The sequence below is a fragment of the Canis lupus genome, chromosome 2 (assembly GCF_048164855.1).
Source record: "Canis lupus baileyi chromosome 2, mCanLup2.hap1, whole genome shotgun sequence".
Lineage (NCBI taxonomy): Eukaryota > Metazoa > Chordata > Mammalia > Carnivora > Canidae > Canis > Canis lupus.
In genome coordinates this window covers 29,419,672-29,439,873 of record NC_132839.1, presented here as the reverse complement: position 1 = coordinate 29,439,873, position 20,202 = coordinate 29,419,672, and the positions used below count along the sequence as shown (strand labels likewise).

General features: G+C 34.1%; 1 protein-coding gene across 3 annotated transcripts in view; it reads left to right on the top strand.

Annotated features, from left to right (window-relative positions):
- SCAMP1 (secretory carrier membrane protein 1) overlaps nucleotides 1–20,202 on the top strand; it is a 120,960-nt gene that overhangs the window by 60,700 nt on the left and 40,058 nt on the right. For all 3 annotated transcript variants that reach the window (XM_072794028.1, XM_072794045.1, XM_072794038.1), the window contains one exon: nucleotides 3,420–3,579. In XM_072794028.1, the coding sequence (XP_072650129.1) occupies nucleotides 3,420–3,579 (160 nt within the window). The remainder of the gene's footprint in view (nucleotides 1–3,419; nucleotides 3,580–20,202) is intronic.

Here is a 20,202-nt window from a genome sequence, read left to right as displayed (position 1 = left end):
CAGTAGTCTCAGCACCATTTAATGTTAGTATGTTAGTTAGAGGGTGTAGCTGTCATGACTTCTCACCTGCATAACTGCTGGACTAATGGATAATTTGTAATATACATTCTTGATGGAGAAATTTATGCATGTTATTATAAAATTAGGGAGCTGTTTTTTCCCCCTCCTAAATAAATGAGACGGTTTTCCTCAAAATCTTTTAGGAGCATTCTTCGTATATATAAAGTTATTTTACAATGTGAGTAGCAATTCCTTATGGATAAGTACATTAACTCTTAGTTTCTCTTTGAGATTTTGTTGTTGACCTAGTATCTTGCTAAATCACCAGTGAAAGTAGTATTGTATACTTTTAATATTAAAGGTTTTGATTTTGTATGTGTACATGTAAACAACCTATATATTTTATTTAATCAACATATATGCGTATATGTAAAAATTATTTTTTAATGGGAAGAAATTGGCCTGGAATTTTAAGTATAAGTTCTTTGATTCAGTGGAAAAACATATTTTGGATGGGGGAGATAGGGGTTGTAAGAAAATTCTATAAGGAATTTAGTATATAGAGATTGAATGGAAAAGATGGTTAATTTTAACTGAATGGCTACTTGTGCTAATTGTTTCAAAATAGGTCTATTTTGTTTTATAAATATATAACTTTCTGAGGTGTTTAGAATATAGTTTTTCTTAATTCGGTTGAATTGACAGATCTCTTAATTATATATAAAGAGATCTCAATATTTTAAAAAACAGTACTGGGATAAGGTAAGATCTAATACCAGCTCAGTGATATTTGTAAATTTCATAAAATGGAGATTGTTTTAATAAGTTATTTTCAAGAAGTGTCAACCTCTTAATGATTTCAGAGTTAACAAGTGCTTATTATTCAAGTGCAAGTATTATTCATACTCTAATAATAATTATAATGAAAGAGAACATTTATTGAGGCTTTATTTGTACCAGATATAGTACTAATCGCTTTATATACATGATATTGTTAACTCCTAACTACCCTATGAAGTAGGTACTATAATACTTAGTTTTATAGATAAGGAAGCCAAAGCAGAGAGAATTGGAGTAATTTGTTCAAGAATACACAACAATTAGGGTTGGAATGGATAGCTTGACTCCAGAACCCAGAGTCTAGATTTCCATGTTATATACAACCTACAAAATACCAAACCCAAATAAGATGAAGATATACTTTCAAAGATACCTTACTTGAAATAATTTACTTGATAAAGGAACTGAAGCAATTAGAACTATTACTGTGAAATGAATCTTAACCTCTTTGAGTATATTCTTGAATTAAAAAAAAAAAAAAGAAAAGAAGCCATTTAAAGATCAGTTAGTAAAGAAGATAATTATACCGTTTAAAATCTGCATATGTTAGGTGTCTGTGTTGGAATGCAAAGCTTATCAAGAAGAATATTGTAGGGATAGTTGCAAATTTAGGTTCAGTGATAACAGATTTGAGTGCTTTAATAAAGCAATTGAAATTTTATATGAAGTTGAGTCATTCAACTTACAAATCATGTAAACAAAATGCCCTAAAAATATCTTTAGTGTTGTATGGATAGCTGGAATCCACCAAGTGGATTGTAATGGAATTGAAATCAGCAACACAGAATCACAAATTTCACGTGCCTTGCTTTTCTGTATATTTCTTGATCTGTGTATAAGTAGACTGTTTAGTAAGTAGGCCTGAACGTTTTATTTTTTTCTAGAAATAAATGACTTATTGTCATGGTTTTTCATTACTATGAAAACATTTAGAAAGAAATTTTAATATATTACACAAAATTAAATTGATATTTTTATCAATAGTTGAAAGAATTTTTAATGAACTTTAAATATACATACCCATATATTCTTTCTTAGGCAAATTAGAAGATAGACCTTTAAAAATTCTCTCAAGGTTGAAATTTGAATCATAATGTTGTGAATATGTAAAACTTTTTTAGGCAGTTGGATGCTATTTAGTGTTAAAAAATAATAATACTCTGTTTCACGGTCTTTTGAAATCTGTTTTTAAGCCATTGACAGAATTCCTTTTTTTGAGGCAAAAGATCATAAGTAAATTTCTTAGGAAGCTAGTCTTCATGAGAGTTTGAAATCCTAGTGGTCATAAAGTTAATAAGGAAGAGTCAGTCTTCTTTGTGTAACAGAATGGAATGGAGATTTCAACATGGAATAGCTCCTGTATTTTTATAGCTAAAAATTGAAATGTAGAGGTTTATTAGTTCAGTGGTTTATCTCTATAACCCACATGTTTTCATTTTATTCTTCCTCTGGTGCCCTTTTTCTTATTCTAGAGTTTGTATATTTATCTAGTTTGTAAAGCAAATTTAGAGACATCCTTTAATGTATGTTTTGATCTTGTTTTGTTAATTACTGGTTTTATTTAATAATAAGTTGAAAAGATTATAAAGTTTTTAATGTAAGTTGGGATTTTTGTGTTTGGATTTACTAAGTTTTGTATTAATTTTTAATTTAGTAGTTGGTATATTTTTGTTGTACTAATAATTTATATTGAATATGATTTAAATTTTTGAAAAAATGTATTTCTTTTAATTCAGCCTGTGAATACATTATTAAAAAATCCTTTAAAAAAGTTATTAATTAAAATGGGCAAATGTAGTTCTTTAGGATCAAAGTATAGTTAGATGATACTCAGATTTTTTGTTTTAGGCCTTTCTGGGTATATAATTATTAACAACATATAAAGAGTCATATAAAGAGTTTTCCATTAACTGTGTTAATTAAAAGAAAGGTCTGCCACAGCAGCTGAAATGCATTATTTCCTTTCTTTAAAAGTAAGTTTAATCCTCCACCAAAATACCGTTTTTATTGCAGCATTTTTAAAAAATGTTAACCTTAAGAAGATGAAATCCTTAGAGACTGACTATATATAGTCCCTCAAGTTGCTACTGTTAGTATTTTCAGTTCAGTGATTCTAGTTAATTTTATTGCTTAAAAATGTTATAATGCAGTTTTCTCCTCCTTGTATAGTCTACTCTGGGGGGTTTGTAGGTCTAGTCTGCAGAAAGGTAACTCAAAATGTGGGATCTTTTCCCTCCAAGACCTGGTTCTTTTTCCTGGCAGGATCTTGGATCAGGAGACACATCAGGTGTTTTCTTCCCCAGGAAGAATCTCCTAAGGCACCGCTTCTCTGGTAGTTGCCCATTAGGAGAGGGCCAAAAGAATTTTTGCCAAACAGGGTGTGTATTAGGACTCTTTCCTGTATATACTATTTTCAAATCAAACGTGTAAGAAACAGCAATGTTTTGAAAGATACTAACTGGAAATGTGGTAGAGTACATTGGTTCTTAGGAAGAATTTTTTCATTTACAATTTTTGTTGAATGAATTCATAAATTGAATATAAATGTTTCTTTTCTATTTTGTTCTTTGATTCCACAGTCCACGCTGTAACACTGTTTCTAAATATCTTCGGATGCTTGGCTTGGTTTTGTGTTGATCCTACAAGAGGGGTTGATTTTGGATTGAGTATCCTGTGGTTCTTGCTTTTTACTCCTTGTTCATTTGTCTGTTGGTACAGACCACTTTACGGAGCTTTCAGGTAAAATGTGTGTACTTTAACATATACTCTTTAAAACCTGTGAAGTAAATAATTGGTAATTAACCTTAAAGGGAAAATTGACACATTTTCATAAAATTTTTTATTTTGTATAACATGCATTCCAATAAATATGTAACATGTCTATGTAGTGATTAGGTTTTGTAAGTCACAAAATCTCATTCTTTTCTCTCACTTGAGAAGATCAAACATAAAAATAAATGAAGGAGAAATGAGGATAGTCTTATATCTTAATATTTGTAGAATATTCCATGTGATAACACTTGACATTAGGGAAAATTTTGCTCCTCATTCCCTTTCAAAAAAATAAATCACAAGTGGTGATTTCAGTATAATTCTATTCTATTCTATTTTATTTATTTTATTTATTTTATTTTATTTATGAGAGAGAGAGAGAAAGAGAGAGGCAGAGACGCAGGCAGAGGGAGAAGTGGGCTCCATGCAGGGAACCCGACGTGGAACTCAATCCCGGGTCTCCAGGATCAGGCCCTGGGCTGAAGGCGGTGCTAAACCGCTGAGCCACCTGGGCTGCCCGATTTCAGTATAATTCTTAAATGAATCTCGATGAGGTCAGTATACTTGTGATATTTAAAGTGCGTCACTTTAACCTACCAAGGGTAAATTTCACCTAGCAGGCTAATTATTTTCTCTGTAAATTCATTTTTGCTTTTCAAAAGTTCTCACATTTGAGAACTATTAAGATTATAAGATTAAGTAATATTTTACATGATATATTTTCATCAGTGGTTAGGATTAATATTTCCTAAGTGCATGTTCTGTGAGGTATTAATAGATGTTGCAGAAAAAGGGACTCATTAGCTTAGGTTTGTTTGGGAAAAGCTGGATAATAAAGTTAAATTTCTTCACTTCAAGATTTCTTAGATTCTTTTACGAGCCTAGTGTAATTTGTGATTTGACCATGACACCATTATTTTTTTTTGTGGAACACCTTGTTGGACTATTGCTTTTAAGAAATAAATGTTGGGAAGTGCCAATTTAGATAATAGTTCTCTATGAGTCCATATATTCAATTATTTATCAATTTATTTTTAGTAAACTCATTTGTTAGTAATTAAACTTTTTAAGCTCTTCTGAGTGAGAGGCAGCAGCATTACTAGGAAATAGGTATGTATTGTGCAAGTGTTATATTGGGGAAATTAGAGGGACACATTTTGTTGTTTCCATTTCAACATAGAATTTATTTGATTAACCAGAGTGTGTTTGCCTGCCTTGTGGAATTAGAAACCCAGATATGTAAACAGATGGAGGAAAAAAAACCCAGAAGGAAAAGGGAAAAGATAAAGGAATTTGGAGAGAAAAGAAGTCACACGACAGAAAACTAAATTCATTAGAATTGGAATGAAGAGAAGAAAATGGATGGAAGAAAAGGAGGACAGAATCTTTGGCTAGATTAGAGTATGGAGGTTATTTATCAAGGAATGGGGAGAGGTGCCCCCTCTGGATGTGGCTTCGAGAGGAATAAAAAGGACCTTTTACTCTTTCCATGATCTAGGAAGAGGGTTAATGCTGCTCTTTTCCTTGTTATCCTAAGCCTGGCTCACAATGTTTTTTATTTTTTTAACATCTGGCTTTAGCTTCTGCCTGCCTACTTCCATTGTATTATTAATATATTTATAATGATGCTGGTGAGTAGGAATGGGGTTGTCTTTGAGACTTTAAAAGTGACATGAGGGGGCACCTGGGTGGCTCAATTGGTTAAGCATCTGCCTTCAGCTGAGGTCATGATCTTGAGATCCTGGGCTATCTTCACCAGGGAATCTGCTTTTCTTCTCTGCATCTTACCCTCCCCCTCCTCTTGTATTCTTGTGCTCTCTCTCAAATAAATAATATCTTAAAAAAAAAAATAAAGTGACACAAGGCTAATGACTTTGGATTTTAAACCTTCGATGGCTAATGTAGCTAAAACAAACCACTAGCAGCCAGATTTCTGCCTTTTATTACTTGAAGTCACTTTTATTTCCTTTCTTTGCCAGTTGAAATAAAATTGTTTTGTGGAACATTTTCTTACTTCTGTCATTATTAATCTGTAGGCTAAGTTTTTAGCTGCATCTCAGTCCTTTAGAGTTTATCCGAAATACGTTAATTATCTGGGTTTCTATGTTCAGAGCAGAACTGAGAGGAATAATATTTAATGGGGAAAGTTGAAATTAAAGTATTTTACATCATTACTATACCTTCTCAGTATGTAACTTTGGCATTTCTTTTATCCACATTGCCAAGTGGTTCTGAACCTCAGTCTTTCCTGTAGTCTCTAGTAGTTTATTAAACCTATATTGATGGTGGCTTTTCCCTTAAATATGAAAATCTCAAACACAGATACATTGGATGTGTTTTTTGATACTAAATATAGGACTTTAAATAGACTAATTCATATCAATGCTTTATTTTAGATCAGTTTTGGTAGGATTTACTGCCTTTGAGAAAGGACAGACTCAGGATATGGAAGTGTTCTATATTTTGTTTCAAGACCAATGATTAAGAAATGAAAACAAGCATCTGAACATAGTAGCTAAAGCCTTTTAGGCCAGGTTCACAGGTTTCTTGAGAGAAGTTATTATTGAAAGTATTTAGTTTGTATTAATCAGACTCTGGAGTGAAGCTAATATGCTTTGTAAATTTTTTCAGGTTTTTTTTTTTTTTTTAAGATTTAGTTACTTATTTTAGAGTGAGCACAAGCAGAGGGAAGGGCAGAGAAAGGGAGAGAAGGAGCCCCTGGGGCACTGAGGTGTTTTGAAGTTTTACTCTTTTCTGGCTAATGGTCTATTTGCCTCTTCTGCCATAAGATAATTTAATTATTTACTGAATTTTATTTCTCCAGATATCCCCCTAGATTTGAAGAAAAGACTAGTAAGTAGTAAGGGGTGGCTCGGTCTATTAAGCGTCCAACTTTTGATTTTGGCTCAGATCATGATCTCAGAGTCCTGAGATCCTGAGATGGAGTTCCACGTTGAGCTCACAGCTCATGTCCTAGGCATGAAGCCTGCTTAAGTTTTTTCTCTCCTCCCTCTGCATCCTCCCTCCTTAAAAAAAAGAAAAAAAAATATGTGTGTGTGTGTGTGTATGTATATACATATATATAGATAGTAAGTGGTAAGAAAAACATGGCAAGGATTGATGATAGAATAAATTAGTCATTGTAAACATAGAAGTTAGAGGGGAGGTACTAGGTTTGAGAAGTTCATCAGATTCTTCCTTTTTAGTTGTGCAGTGAACTTATTTTTTTTTTCTTGTAGATGGTGGTAATTCCAAGTCTAGAATAGCTGTTAGCTTTGTGGTGGAGTGCTAAAAATAAATAAAAATATCAGAAGTCTTCATTTCTAGAGTACAATGGAAATTGTTATATCTTAGTCATTTGGAGTTGCATTTTTTTTTATTTATTTTTTATTTTTTATTTTTTTAAATAAATTTTTATTTTTTATTTATTTATGATAGTCACACAGAGAGAGAGAGAGAGAGAGGCAGAGACACAGGCAGAGGGAGAAGCAGGCTCCATGCACCGGGAGCCGATGTGGGATTCGATCCCGGGACTCCAGGATCGCGCCCTGGGCCAAAGGCAGGCGCCAAACCGCTGCGCCACTCAGGGATCCCTGGAGTTGCATTTTTAATTGCCATATATGGTTTATCTCTTTTGCCTCCCTGTTGACTCACAGACTAAAAGTAAATAAATTCAGTATCTCAAGAAATTCCTTTTTATTTATTTATTTATATATTTTTAAAAGATTTTATTTACTTATTCATGAGAGACACATAGAGTGAGAGAGGCAGAGGGAGAAGCAGGCTCCATGCAGGGAGCCTGATGTGGGACTCCATCCTGGGCCTCCAGGATCAGGCCCCAGGCGGAAGGCAGGCACTAAACCACTGAGCCACCCAGGGTTCCCAAGAAATTCCTTTTTAAAGGTTAAGAGTTAACTTTGTTATCAAGAATTTGTTGTAATTTAGAGCACTGGTGGCTTAGTTGATTAAGCGTCCACTTTTGATTCAGGTTATGATCTCAGGGTCCTGGGATTGAATTCCACATTGGGCTCCCTGCTCAGCAGGGAGTCCGCTTCTCCCTCTCCCTTTGTCTCTCCTCCCTGTTTCTGCTCACTCTGTCTCTCAAATGAATAAAAATCTTTAATTAAAAAAAACCACAAAAGAATTTGTTGTAATTTGCTTAATAATATGATGGCTGTGTAAACTTTTTCTATATTAACTAATTTGAGAACAAAAATATAATTGTTTTAACTGAATTCTTAAATGCCTTTAGATTGAATTAAACTATTTGATAATACTTTTATTTTTTTTATTTTTTTTTTTAAATTTTTATTTATTTATGATAGTCACACACACACAGAGAGAGAGAGAGGCAGAGACATAGGCAGAGGGAGAAGCAGGCTCCATGCACCGGGAGCCCGACGTGGGATTCGATCCCGGGTCTCCGGGATCGCGCCCTGGGCCAAAGGCAGGCGCCAAACCGCTGCGCCACCCAGGGATCCCTGATAATACTTTTAAAGCTCAATGGAAAACTTAAATCTACATTTGAGTGATTATATCCAATAATCATATATAACACATCATAATGATAAACATAATTTTAAAATGTGTTAAAGGTAGACTATTTAGCAATAATCAATTTAAAAAAATTTTTTTTATTTATTTATGATAGTCACAGAGAGAGAGAGAGAGGCAGAGACACAGGCAGAGGGAGAAGCAGGCTCCATGCACTGGTAGCCCGATGTGGGATTCGATCCCGGGACTCCAGGATCGCGCCCTGGGCCAAAGGCAGGCGCCAAACCGCTGCGCCACCCAGGGATCCCCGCAATAATCAATTTTTAATTAGTTATTATCCATGAGAAGTTGGTGTTCCAGTGTCATCTGGGTTTCTGTTTCAGTATTTTATTATTTTTATTTTTTTTTTAAGATTTTATTTATTTATTCATGAGATACAGAGAGAGAGAGAGACAGAGACAGAGTGAGAGAGGCAGAGACACAGGAAGAGGGAGAAGCAGGCTCCATGCGGGGAGCCCGACGTGGGACTCGATTCCGGGTCTCCGGGATCACACCCTGGGCTAAAGGCGGCGCCAAACCACTGAGCCACCCTGGCTGCCCTGTTTCAGTATTTTATTTGCATGTTTCTTATTGAATTCACTGAAACCTTTCAGGGAGATAATAATATTAAGATAAATAACTTATATTTTCCAGCTGCTTTACAATTGTGAAGTATCCCTAAGATTAAATGAATCACTCATTGAACGATGACCATATACTAAGCTGGAGATATAAAGAAGACATGGTACTTGCATGTATAATATAAGTGATTTGAAAGTAGGCTTTTCTGAACCTTAGGCTAGTAAAATTTATATACAAAAATTGGGTGATATTTGGATACCCCCAAAATATTTGAATTCCAAAAGAATTTAATATTGGTGATCTATCTTGTGGTGTGTCTCAAGATATAAGATCAGTTATTTTTAAATTAGGCTTTTTATGAGGATTTAAGTTTTTATTTTTTATTTTATTAATTATTTATTCATGAGAGATAGAGAGGCAGAGACATGGTGCAGAACTTGATCCCGGGATCATGACCTGAGCCCCCCAGGTGCTCCCAAGATTTAAGGTTTTTTTTTTTTTTTTTTAATTTTTATTTATTTATGATAGTCACAGAGAGAGAGAGAGAGAGAGAGAGAGAGAGAGAGAGGCAGAGACATCGGCAGAGGGAGAAGCAGGCTCCATACATCGGGAGCCCGATGTGGGATTTGATCCCAGGTCTCCAGGATCGCGCCCTGGGCCAAAGGCAGGCGCCAAACCACTACGCCACCTAGGGATCCCCCAAGATTTAAGTTTTTAATAAATATTTTTCTCTGAGGTCAGGGGATAAAACTCTGCTTATATTGGCACCATTGAAATACCAGAATATTCAGGAAAAGATGGTTTTCAAACTGTGTAAAATACAGTTCTACATGATTTATCTTAGTTTTCCGCCAAGAAACTGGTTTGCTGTTATACTTTTAGGACTTTATCCTTCATATGGTTACCCCTCCACCTGAATTTGAAGGACAATGTAGAGGAGTGTCAGGTATATGTGCTTTTAAAAGTTAAGTTTATTAGCTATCAAAATTAAATCTGGAATTGTCATTTTGTCATTTATATATTTTTAAAGGGTTGTAACTTTGTTCTTAATTTTATGCTTCTGCAAATGACTAAGAATTATGTAAATACTTTAAGATGTTAGGTCATCATTGAGGCAGTGTTTTGTTGAAAAAGCTTGTTTTGTTAAAAAAAACTTATTAATTGGAAATAACAATTTTTCTTTGCTGAAAAAGAGTAAGAGTTCTGGCTTCTCTGCTTAAAAGTGTTAAGCTCCTAGGAAAATGTAGTATAAAACTTCAGTGCCTCAGTTTGTTGAATGTAAATAGGGGATAATATTTTCAGAGTTGATAAAAGGATTGGAGTTAGTATATGCAAAATACTAGGTTTTATAAGCTGTCAACAAATGGTAGCTGAATTAATGTTTTATTTTCATGTTAAGTTTTGTCATTTCCTTTTGATCCATAAAGCTGTTATTTGTTATAAATTATCTTTTTTGCTGCTTTTAGTTCATTGTTCTCTGGTACCTCAGTCTGAGCTACAGGAAGTCATAATTTATGCTAAGGTGTATGTAGGTCTTTGTGTTGAGAGAGAAAAATAAACTTTAAAAAGTCTAGTATGAAAATCTAGTTTTTTAATTGGAGTTTTTGTCTATATTTAATGTAATTACTGATTTTATATGGATTTATATCTGCCTTCTATTTATAGTACTTACTATATAAAACATCTGTTATATACATTTTTCTTTCTTTGCCTTTTAGATTATTTCTATTTTTTATTATATATTTTTTCTCTTTTTTAGGATTTATTAGTGTGTACTTGAGTGAGAATGGGATTGGGTGGAGGGAGGGGGGGGGAGAGAGAGAAAGAGAGAAAGAATGAATTACATTCTTATCTTTAATGTGGGACTTGATTCCACAACCCTGAGATCATGACCTGAACTGAAATCAAGAGTTGGTCACCTAACCAACTAAGCAATCCAAGTGCCCCTGTGGTTCATTTGTTTTTAAATGGGTCTGTTGGCATTGAATTTTCAGATTTTTTTTTTTGTTTCAAAATGTATTCATTTCACCTTCATTTTTTTTAGCTTTATTGAGGTATCATTGGCAAAATTATAATACATTTGAAATGTATAATGTGATGATTTAATAATCATACACATTGTGAGAGAATTCCCACATTTGGGTTAACACCTCCATCTCCTCCATTTGTTTGATGGTTTCTTTTGCTATGCCAAAGTTTTTTATTTGAGGTAGTCCCACTTGTTGATTTTTTTGCTTTTGTTACTTTTGTTTTTAGCATCCTATCTCATTAGTGCCAAGAACAGTGTCAGGGAGGTTACTACCTATGTTTTCTAATATGAGTTTTATGGTTTCAAGTGTTTCATTCAAGTCTTAAATCCATTTTGAGTTAATTTTTGTGTATGGTATAAGATAGTGGTTTAATTTCATTCTTCTCCATGTGGCTGTCAAGTTTTCCCAAAACCATTTATTGAAGAGACTCTTTTCCATTGTATGTATTTGGCTCCTTTGTGTAGTACATTAATTGGCTATGGGTTTGTTTCTGGGCTCTCTATTCCATTAATCTGTGTGTTTGTATGCTATTACCGTCCTGTTTTGATTACTGTAGTTTTATAAGAATAGTTTGAAATTAGATATTATGACACCTGTGATACCTTAAAAGGTCTTTTGTGGTTCTATTCAAATTTTAGGATTGTTTTATTTTTGTGGAAAATGCCATTTGAATTTTGATAGGGATTTTATTGAATCTTAAGATTGCTGTAGAGCAAATTAATATTTGACAGTATTAATTTTTCCAATCTACAGGCATGATGTATCTTTCCATTTATTTGTATTTTCAGTTTTATGTGTCTTCAGTTTCTTTAATCATTGTCTTAGAGTTTTCATTGTAAGGGTCTTTCACTTTCTAAGTTAAATTTATTCCTAGATATTTTATTCTTTTTTATGCAATTGTAAATAAGATCACTTTCTTTCTCTCTTTTTTTAAGATTTTATTTTTTTATTTGACAGAGCACAAGCAGAGGGAGTGGCAGAGAGAGGGAGAAGCAGACTCTCTACTGAGCAGAGAGCCTGACATGGGGCTTGATCTCAGAACCTTGGGATCATAACCTGAGCCAAAGGCAGACACTTAACTGACTGAGCCATCCAGGCGCCCCAGATTGTTATCTTAATTTCTCCCCCTGATAGTTTGTTGTTAATGTAGAGAAACAAGAGATTTTTGTGTATTGATTTTGTATTCTGTAAGTTTACTGAATTTATTATTTCTTTTAAAAAAAAATATTTATTCATGAGAGACACAGAGAGAAAGAGACAGGCAGAGACACAGGCAGAGGGAGAAGCAGGCTCCATGCAGGGAGCCTGACATGGGACTCGATTCTGGGTCTCCAGGATCACGCCCTTGGCTAAAGGTGGCGCTAAACACTGAGCCACCCGGGCTGCCCGAATTTATTATTTCTAACAGTTTTTCAGTGGAGTGTGTAGGGTTTTCTACATATAAAATTATGTGATCTGCAAACAGTGATGGTTTTATTTCTTCCTTCTGTTGTGGATGCTTCTGACTAGGACTTCCAATTCTGTGTTGAATAAAAGTGACGACACTGGGGATCCCTTCTTGTTCTTTGTCTTAGAGGGAAAGTTTCCAGCTTTTCACTGCTAAATATTTTCTTAACTGTGGGCTTGTCATATGTGACCTTTATTATGTTGAGGTATATTCCTTCTATATCCACCTTGTTGAGAGTTCTTTTTTTTAAAGGTTTATTTATTTTTAGGGAGAGAGAGGCAGAGCAATAGGGGCAGAGTGTCTCAAGCAGACTCTAAACAGACTATGAAGTGGGGCTGATCTCACAACCATGAGATCATGACCTGAGCTGAAACCAAGAGTCAGTGCTTAACCGGGCACCCCTTTGTTGAGAGTTGTTAATCATAAATATATGTTGAATTTTGTGAAATACTATTAAGATAATCATATGATTTTTGTCTTTCATTTTGTTAAAGTGATATATCACTTTGATATGTGGATGTTGAACCATCCTTGCATCCTTGGAATAAATCCCACTTGATTGTGGTGTATGATTATTTTCATGTATAGTTGAATTTGGTTTACTACTTTTTGTTAAGAATTTTTGCCCCTGTGTATCCCAATATCAGAGATATTGTCTATAGTTTTCTTATAGTATACTTGTATGATTTTGGTATCAGGGTAATTCTGACCTCATAAAATGCATTTGAAAGTGTTCTTCTCTTTTTTTGGAAGAGTTTGGTATTTTTTGGAAGGATTGATATCAATTGATTCTTCTTTAAATGTTTGTTAGAATTCACTAGTAGAGCCATGTTGTTCTAGATTTATGTTTATTGGTAGGTTTTTGATTACTGATTCAATCTCCTTATGAGTAATGGGTCTGTTCAGATTTTCTGTATATTCATGATTCAGATTTGGTAGTTGGTATGTTTCTGGGAATTTATTTGTGTTAATTTGTGGGAGTGTAAACTCATGTATTAATTCTTAATTTTGTTTTTCTCTATTTTATTTTATTTTATTTATTTTATTTTTTTCTCAATTTTATCATGCATACATGAACCTTTTAAATATTCCCTAGTGAAATTCTATTGATATGTTTAGGTGCACACTTTGTATCTAGATCACTCTGTGGTTCTGTTTGTAGTGGTTTTTAAGTATATTTATAGAGTAGTATAACCATCACCATAATCAGTTTAAAACTTTTTTCATCACCCTAAAAATTTTCCTGAATTTCATTTGCAATCAATCCCCATTCCTACTCTTAGCTCCAGATAACCACTGATATGTTGTCTGTCTCTAACATTTCTATTTTCTGGATATTTCATGGAAATGGAATCAGAATATGTAGTCTACTTAGAATAATGGTTTTAAGGTTCATTTAGCTTATAAAATGTATAAGGAATTTATTTTTAATTGCCGAATAGTATTCTATTGTATGGCTGTGCCACATTCATTTATCCATTCACCAGTTAATGGACATTTGTCTTCTTTTCAGTATTTGGCTTTATAAATGATGTTAGAAACATTTGTGACGAGTTTTTGTGTGGACTTGTTTTCATTTTTCTTGGGCTGATTCTTAAAGATAGTATTATTGAGTTGTAGCTTTTCCTTAACATGGTTAAGTTTTTAAGACACTATGAAACCTTTTTTTCTTTCTTTTCTTTTTGTTTTTTTTTGTTTTGATTTTAGAGAGAGCACACGCGTGCACAGGAGGGTGGGGCAGAGGGAGAGGGAGGGAGAGAGAATCTCAAGGAGACTGTGCTGAGCATGGGGACTGATACCATTACCCTGAGATCACAACCTGAGGTGAAACCATGAGTTGGATGTTTAGCCAACTGTGCCACCCATATGCCCAAACAATTCTTATTATGTCTTTTTTACTATAGTCATTCTGGTGCATATGTAGTAATATTTTATTGTGGTTTTAATTTGTGTTTTCCTAGTTACTAATGTTGTTGACCACCTTTTTATCCATTTATTAACTATATATGTGCTGTTTTTGTTGAAATGTCTGTTCAGGTTTATTGCCCTTAGTATTAGGTTTCAAAAGTTTCTATTTTGTTATACTGTTGTAAGAGTTATATATATTATGGATGCAAGTCCTTGATATGATTTGCAGATACCTTCTTCTAGTCTGTGGCTTCTTAGTGGTATCTTAGGAAGTACAAAACATTCCATCTTAATATAGTTTTTAAAAACGGGATCCCTGGGTGGCGCAGTGGTTTAGCGCCTGCCTTTGGCCCAGGGTGCGATCCTGGAGACCCAGGATCGAATCCCATGTCAGGCTCCCGGTGCATGGAACCTGCTTCTCCCTCTGCCTATGTCTCTGCCTCTCTCTCTCTCTCTCTGACTATCAATAAATAAATAAAAAATTAAAAAAAAAAGTTTAAAAACATTTTTATTTATTTGAGAGAGAGAGAGACCAACCATGAGTAGAGGGAGAGGCATACTCCCTGCTGAGGAGGAAGCTGGATCCCAGGACCTGGAGATCATGACCTGAGCCAAAGGGAGATGCTTTAACTGACTGAGTCACCCAGGCACCCTCATTTTAATGTAGTTTATCACTTTTTTCTGTCTTGTTCTGTTAATGTCTTACCTACAGACTCTTCACATAATCCAAGATTATAAAGATTTTCTCTTGTATTTTCTTCTAGAGGTTTATAGTTTAAGCTGTTATTTATCTTGAGTTCATTTCTGTGTGTGTGTGTGTATCTGTGTGATGGAATAAGGGTCTAAATTCATCTTTTTGTGTGTGGATTCTCATCAGAGAAAAGGGTAGAAGAGAGAGTCTTCTTTTTTGAGTCTTAGCACATCTGGAAATGCTTATTTATTACCACACATTCAGCTTATAGTTTGGTTGAATGTAGGCTGGAAATTATAGCCCTCAGAATTTTGAAGCATCATTCCTTTGGCTTTTAGCATCATTTTTCTATAGAGAAATCCAATACCATTTTGATTCTTAATCTTTTCATGTGGCTCGTTTTCTTTTTTCCTTTTCTTGGAATTATCAAAGATTTTCTCTTTATCCTTGGTGTGCTGAAATTTAATGAAAATGGGTCTTGATGTAGATATTTTTTTTCATTTATTACACTAGTCACTGTCTGAACTCCTTTACTCTGGAGACTTAGATACTTTAATTCTGGGAAAATTTATTGTATTGTTTCATTGATTATTTTTTCCTTTGTTTTCTTTGTGTTCTTTTAAATAATATGCTTTGTTAATCAGATTTTGGAACTCTTGAGGAAATGTAATGTTCATATCTTTTTTCTTTGTATTTTCCATCATTTTGTTTTATTCTACTTTCTAGAAAATTTCCTCAACTCATTTTGTAAGAAGGATGACCTTAATCTTTGTAAGAAGATGACCTTAATCTTCTGAAAACTAGAAGACAGTTGTGTAGTACTGTTAATTTGAAGGATCTATCATTTCTAACCTGGAATCATATACTCAAACTATCAAATTGTCAGATAAGACAGACAACAGAATTTCACAAAGTATACCTTTCCTGTATCATTTCTCAGGACTCTACTAGAATAAATGATCCCTGCCAAGATGAGAGGATAAACCATGAACTTCTGGTACAGGAGAGGCCCAGTTTATTCTCAGGATAATGTTGACAAGAGGTCTCAAGATGACAAGTTGGTAGCTGTCCCAGAGATTTATTAATTCAGATTTGAGATGATTAGAAGATTTTAAGAGAAACATTTTCAAGAAGATAGGATTGATAGAATTCTTAATGAATTTGAATGTGTAAGAGCATATTTTCACAAATTAAGGGAAGATTAGTGATCAATTACTGATATATATATATATATATCAGTATTTGATATATATATATCATATGTATATATGAGAGTTGCTAACTCTAGGGAAATCTAGATGGTTGTGTGGAGTAGAAATTTCTATTTCTTGTCTCAGCTGTGAATGACATTTACATAGTGATAAAAATTCAACACTACTCATCTGACCAAAATTATAGCTATAGGGCTAGAGTTAGGGAAGAAGGATTTAAAGGAAAGAAAAATCCTTATTTCTGGAATGGTAAATTGCTCTTTAATGTTCAAATGAAAAATCAAGAAGTCGTAATACAAGCATATTGTTCAAGGTTATGGAGATAAGTATCTAAATAATCAGTTAAGAATTAAACATGGTTGCATCTCAAGAATGGCAATGGATGGTGGAAGAATTGTGGGGGTGTGGAATATAACTTGTTTTTTGAAACAACCATGGGGAACTATTTGACTCTTTAAACTATTATATAAAAAAAGTAAAACTTTAAGAAATATGCACTATGAAGTGAATTGGAAGATCTTTTGAGTGTGAGTAGGACCTTTGAGTAGCCTTTGTAAAGTAGGATACAGCTGGGCCATTCATTCCATTCATGTGGTGCTGGGTTGGTAGGTGATTTTCTTTTTTCCCCTTCCAGTGATTTATTTTCCTCAGAAACAAATGTTTCAGAGTGATGTTTTTTACTCTTTTAATCTGGCTACTATTGTTACCAGGGTTGTGTGTAAAGGAGACTCTGAGTATTCTCTTATCATTCAGACTATGAATGTTTACTTGGTGGGATGGATTGCCTATTTCTAACCTGCTTCCAAGTATATTAAAAGTAAGCTGTCTCTGGGAATTAGTCAGGGTTTTTGTTTTATTTTTTTGTCTTGTTTTTTTTCTAACATGCTTTCTTTTCTTACATCCATCCCCATGGATACATGGGGATATTACACCTTTTATGTTGAATTATTTTGCTCATTGTAATTAGAAACTAAATATAATTGAACTATAACACTATTTTAACATCTTGAAAAACATTTTAATAGAGAATGAACCAAAAAGTTTAATTTTTTCTCTAAAAAGATAACTTTATAGTTGATATTAAGCTTAAAAACATATTCAAAGCTCAGTAATTGATATTAATTATATGCTGTTTAAAGTCTTTCAGTTGAGTTTAATGTAAGTTGAAATGCTGCCTTTTGTAATTAACTTATTCTTTTTCATCCTCTCTATGTAACCAGAAAAAGAGAATTTTTCTTTTTTTTCTACTTACAGAGTATTTATTTTTAAAAATTCTTATTTAAATATCAGTTAACATACAGTGTAATATTAGTTTCAGGTGTACAATATAGTGATTCAACACTTCTACACAATACCTAGTGTTTATCCCAAGTATACTCCTCAATCCCATCACCTATTTCACCCATCCCCCACCCACCTACCTCCCCTCTGGTAACCATCAGTTTGTTCTCTGTAGTTAAGAGTGTTTCTTGGTTTCTCTCTCTCTCTCTCTCTCTTTTACCCATTGTTCTTTGTTTCTTAAATTCCACATATTAGTGAAATCATATGGTATTTGTCTTTCTTTGACTGACTTATTTCACTTACCAGTAAACTCTTTAGTTCCATCCATGTCATTGCAAATGGCAATATTTCATTCTTTTTTATGGCTGCTATTCCATTAACTGATGAATGGGTAAGGAAGATGTGATACACACACACACACACACACACACACACACCATCTTTACCCATTCATCAGTAAATGGACACTTGGGCTGTTTCCATAATTTGGCTAATGTAGATCATGCTTCTGTAAACGTTGGGGTGCATATATCCCCTCATTTTGGTATTCATTGAGTAAATACCTAGTAGTGTAATTGCTGGATCATAGTGTAGTTCTATTTTTAACTTTCTGAGGAATCTCTATACTGTTTTCCCGAGTGGCTGCACCAATTTGCGTTCCAACCAAGAGTGCAAGAGCGGTCGGTCCCCTTTCTCCACATCCTTGCAGCCACGTGTTGTTGCTTGTGTTGTTGATTTTAGCCATTCTGACAGATGTGAGGTGATACCTAATTGTAGCTTTGACTTGGATTTCCCTGATAAGTGATGTTGAGCATCTTTTTCATGTCTTTTGGTCATCTGTATGTCTTCTTTGGAGAATGCCTCTTCATGTCTTCTGCCCATTTTTAAATTGGATTATTCATTTTTGGAGTATTGGGTTTTATAAGTTCTCTATGTATTTTGGATACTCTTTATTAGTTATGTCACTTGCAAATATCTTCTCCCATTCTGTAGGTTGCCTTTTAGTTTTGTTGATTGCTTCTTTCACTGTGCAGAAGCTTTTCTTTCTTTCTTTCTTTTTTTTTTTGTGGATATATGTGTTCCACTAAAGGTTTATTTACAAAAACAGATGGACATTGAGCTTGGCCCCTGAGTCATAGTTTGATGATGCCTGGACAATGGGAATAAAAGCCTTTCTCTCTATAAGACCAGTTGAACTGGAATCCTCTGTTTAGAGATACTCAGAAGAATTCTATTGCTGAAAGTAAAGCTATCCTTGAGGGAGAAGGCAGGAATTTGTGGATATCGATGTGCAGAAGATGATGGCTAGAGGGGAGGTCAAGCTTAGGGGGAAGTGTTAGGGCCGCCCTCCAACTTCAGAAGGTTATGCTAGTCTTCAAATAGAAGTAGAGAGCAAACTTGGCTGCCTGACAGTAGCAGTGCTGACAAGACAATTGGGAGACATGAACAGTGGGAATGCATAAAAATAGTGGTGGAATCACAGAAGGTGGCAGTGAACAAAGATGGGCTAAAGAGTAGTAAAACATGATAAAAACAGGACAGGAGCAACAGTTCAATGGCTAAGATGAAAAGATCAGGTAGGAAGAACCTCAGAGACCTATCCTGTCCCATGGAAACAGAAATAGCTGAATTACTTTTTGGGCCAACTTTCAAGCCATAGCAATTTGTAGAGCAAAAGGAGTTGCACAGAAGCTTTTTATTTTGATGAAGTTCCAATAGTTTATTTTTGCTTATGTTTCCCTTCCCTCAGGAGACTTATCTAGAAGGAAATTGCTGTGCCTGATGTCGAAGAGGTTACTGCCTGTGTTCTCTGCTAGAATTTTTATGGTTTTAAATCTCATCTCTAGGTCTTAAATTTATTGTGAATTTATTTTTGTGTATGGTGTAAGAAAATGTCCAGTTTCATTCTTTTGCATATTGCTGTCCAGTTTTTTCAATACCATTTGTTGAAGAGATGGGTTTTTTCCCATTGGATATTGTTTTCTGCTTTGTTGAATATTAATTGATCATATAGTTGTGGGTTCATTTCTGGGTTTTCTAGTCTATTGATCTATGTGTCTATTTTTATGCCAATACCATACTGTTTTGATCACTACAGCTTTGTAATATAACTTGAAGTCTGGAATCTTGATGCCTCCGGCTTTGCTTTTCTTTTTAAAGGTTACTTTGGCTATTCTGGGTCTTTTTTGAAAATTTTTCTTTTTTGGCACCAAAGTAAAGTTTGACATTAAACTTATCTGATGGAAAGATAATATTCTTTCTGTATCTGCAGGGAGAACCTACTATTTATCATATTTTCTTACATGTGTATGTGAACATGGTGCTTTAGAGTCTACAAGTAATGTCTAGTACTCGATATTGTTTAATATTTACAAGCTTTTGAATGGGTTGTTGCAAAGATTCTTCACCTAGGCCTTCAGACTAAATAGGACTCATGTATTCCTTCCTACTTTGTTACATTTACGTTATCATTTAATTTGTGGTGAATACAGGTATTTCAATGATCTCTACTCATTGGGTTAATTTTTTTTAGAATATTGACTAGCAGTGCTTATTTCTTGAAATTTTTTACTGAAGGCAGTTAAAAACTTACTATTCATTATAAAGGTCTGTCTGTGTCAGCTAAGTGTTGAGAGGTGGAGAAGAAAACTGACCTGTTACTTTTTATGGAGCTTTCATAGTAGTTTTTCTAAGTGTCGTGTAAAGACCGTTGGGTCTCTTTCAGGGAGCTTAAGGGTTATCCCTTTCTAACTATATGTATGAAGTTCATTTTCTTAATTTTCAACCAAAATAGCATGTCATGTAACAGATTGAGTGCAGAAGCTACTATGACAACTCATATAGAATATAGCAGTGCTAAGGATTTTAAAACTCTGAAGTGAACACCTCTTTTTGTGTGCACTTGCA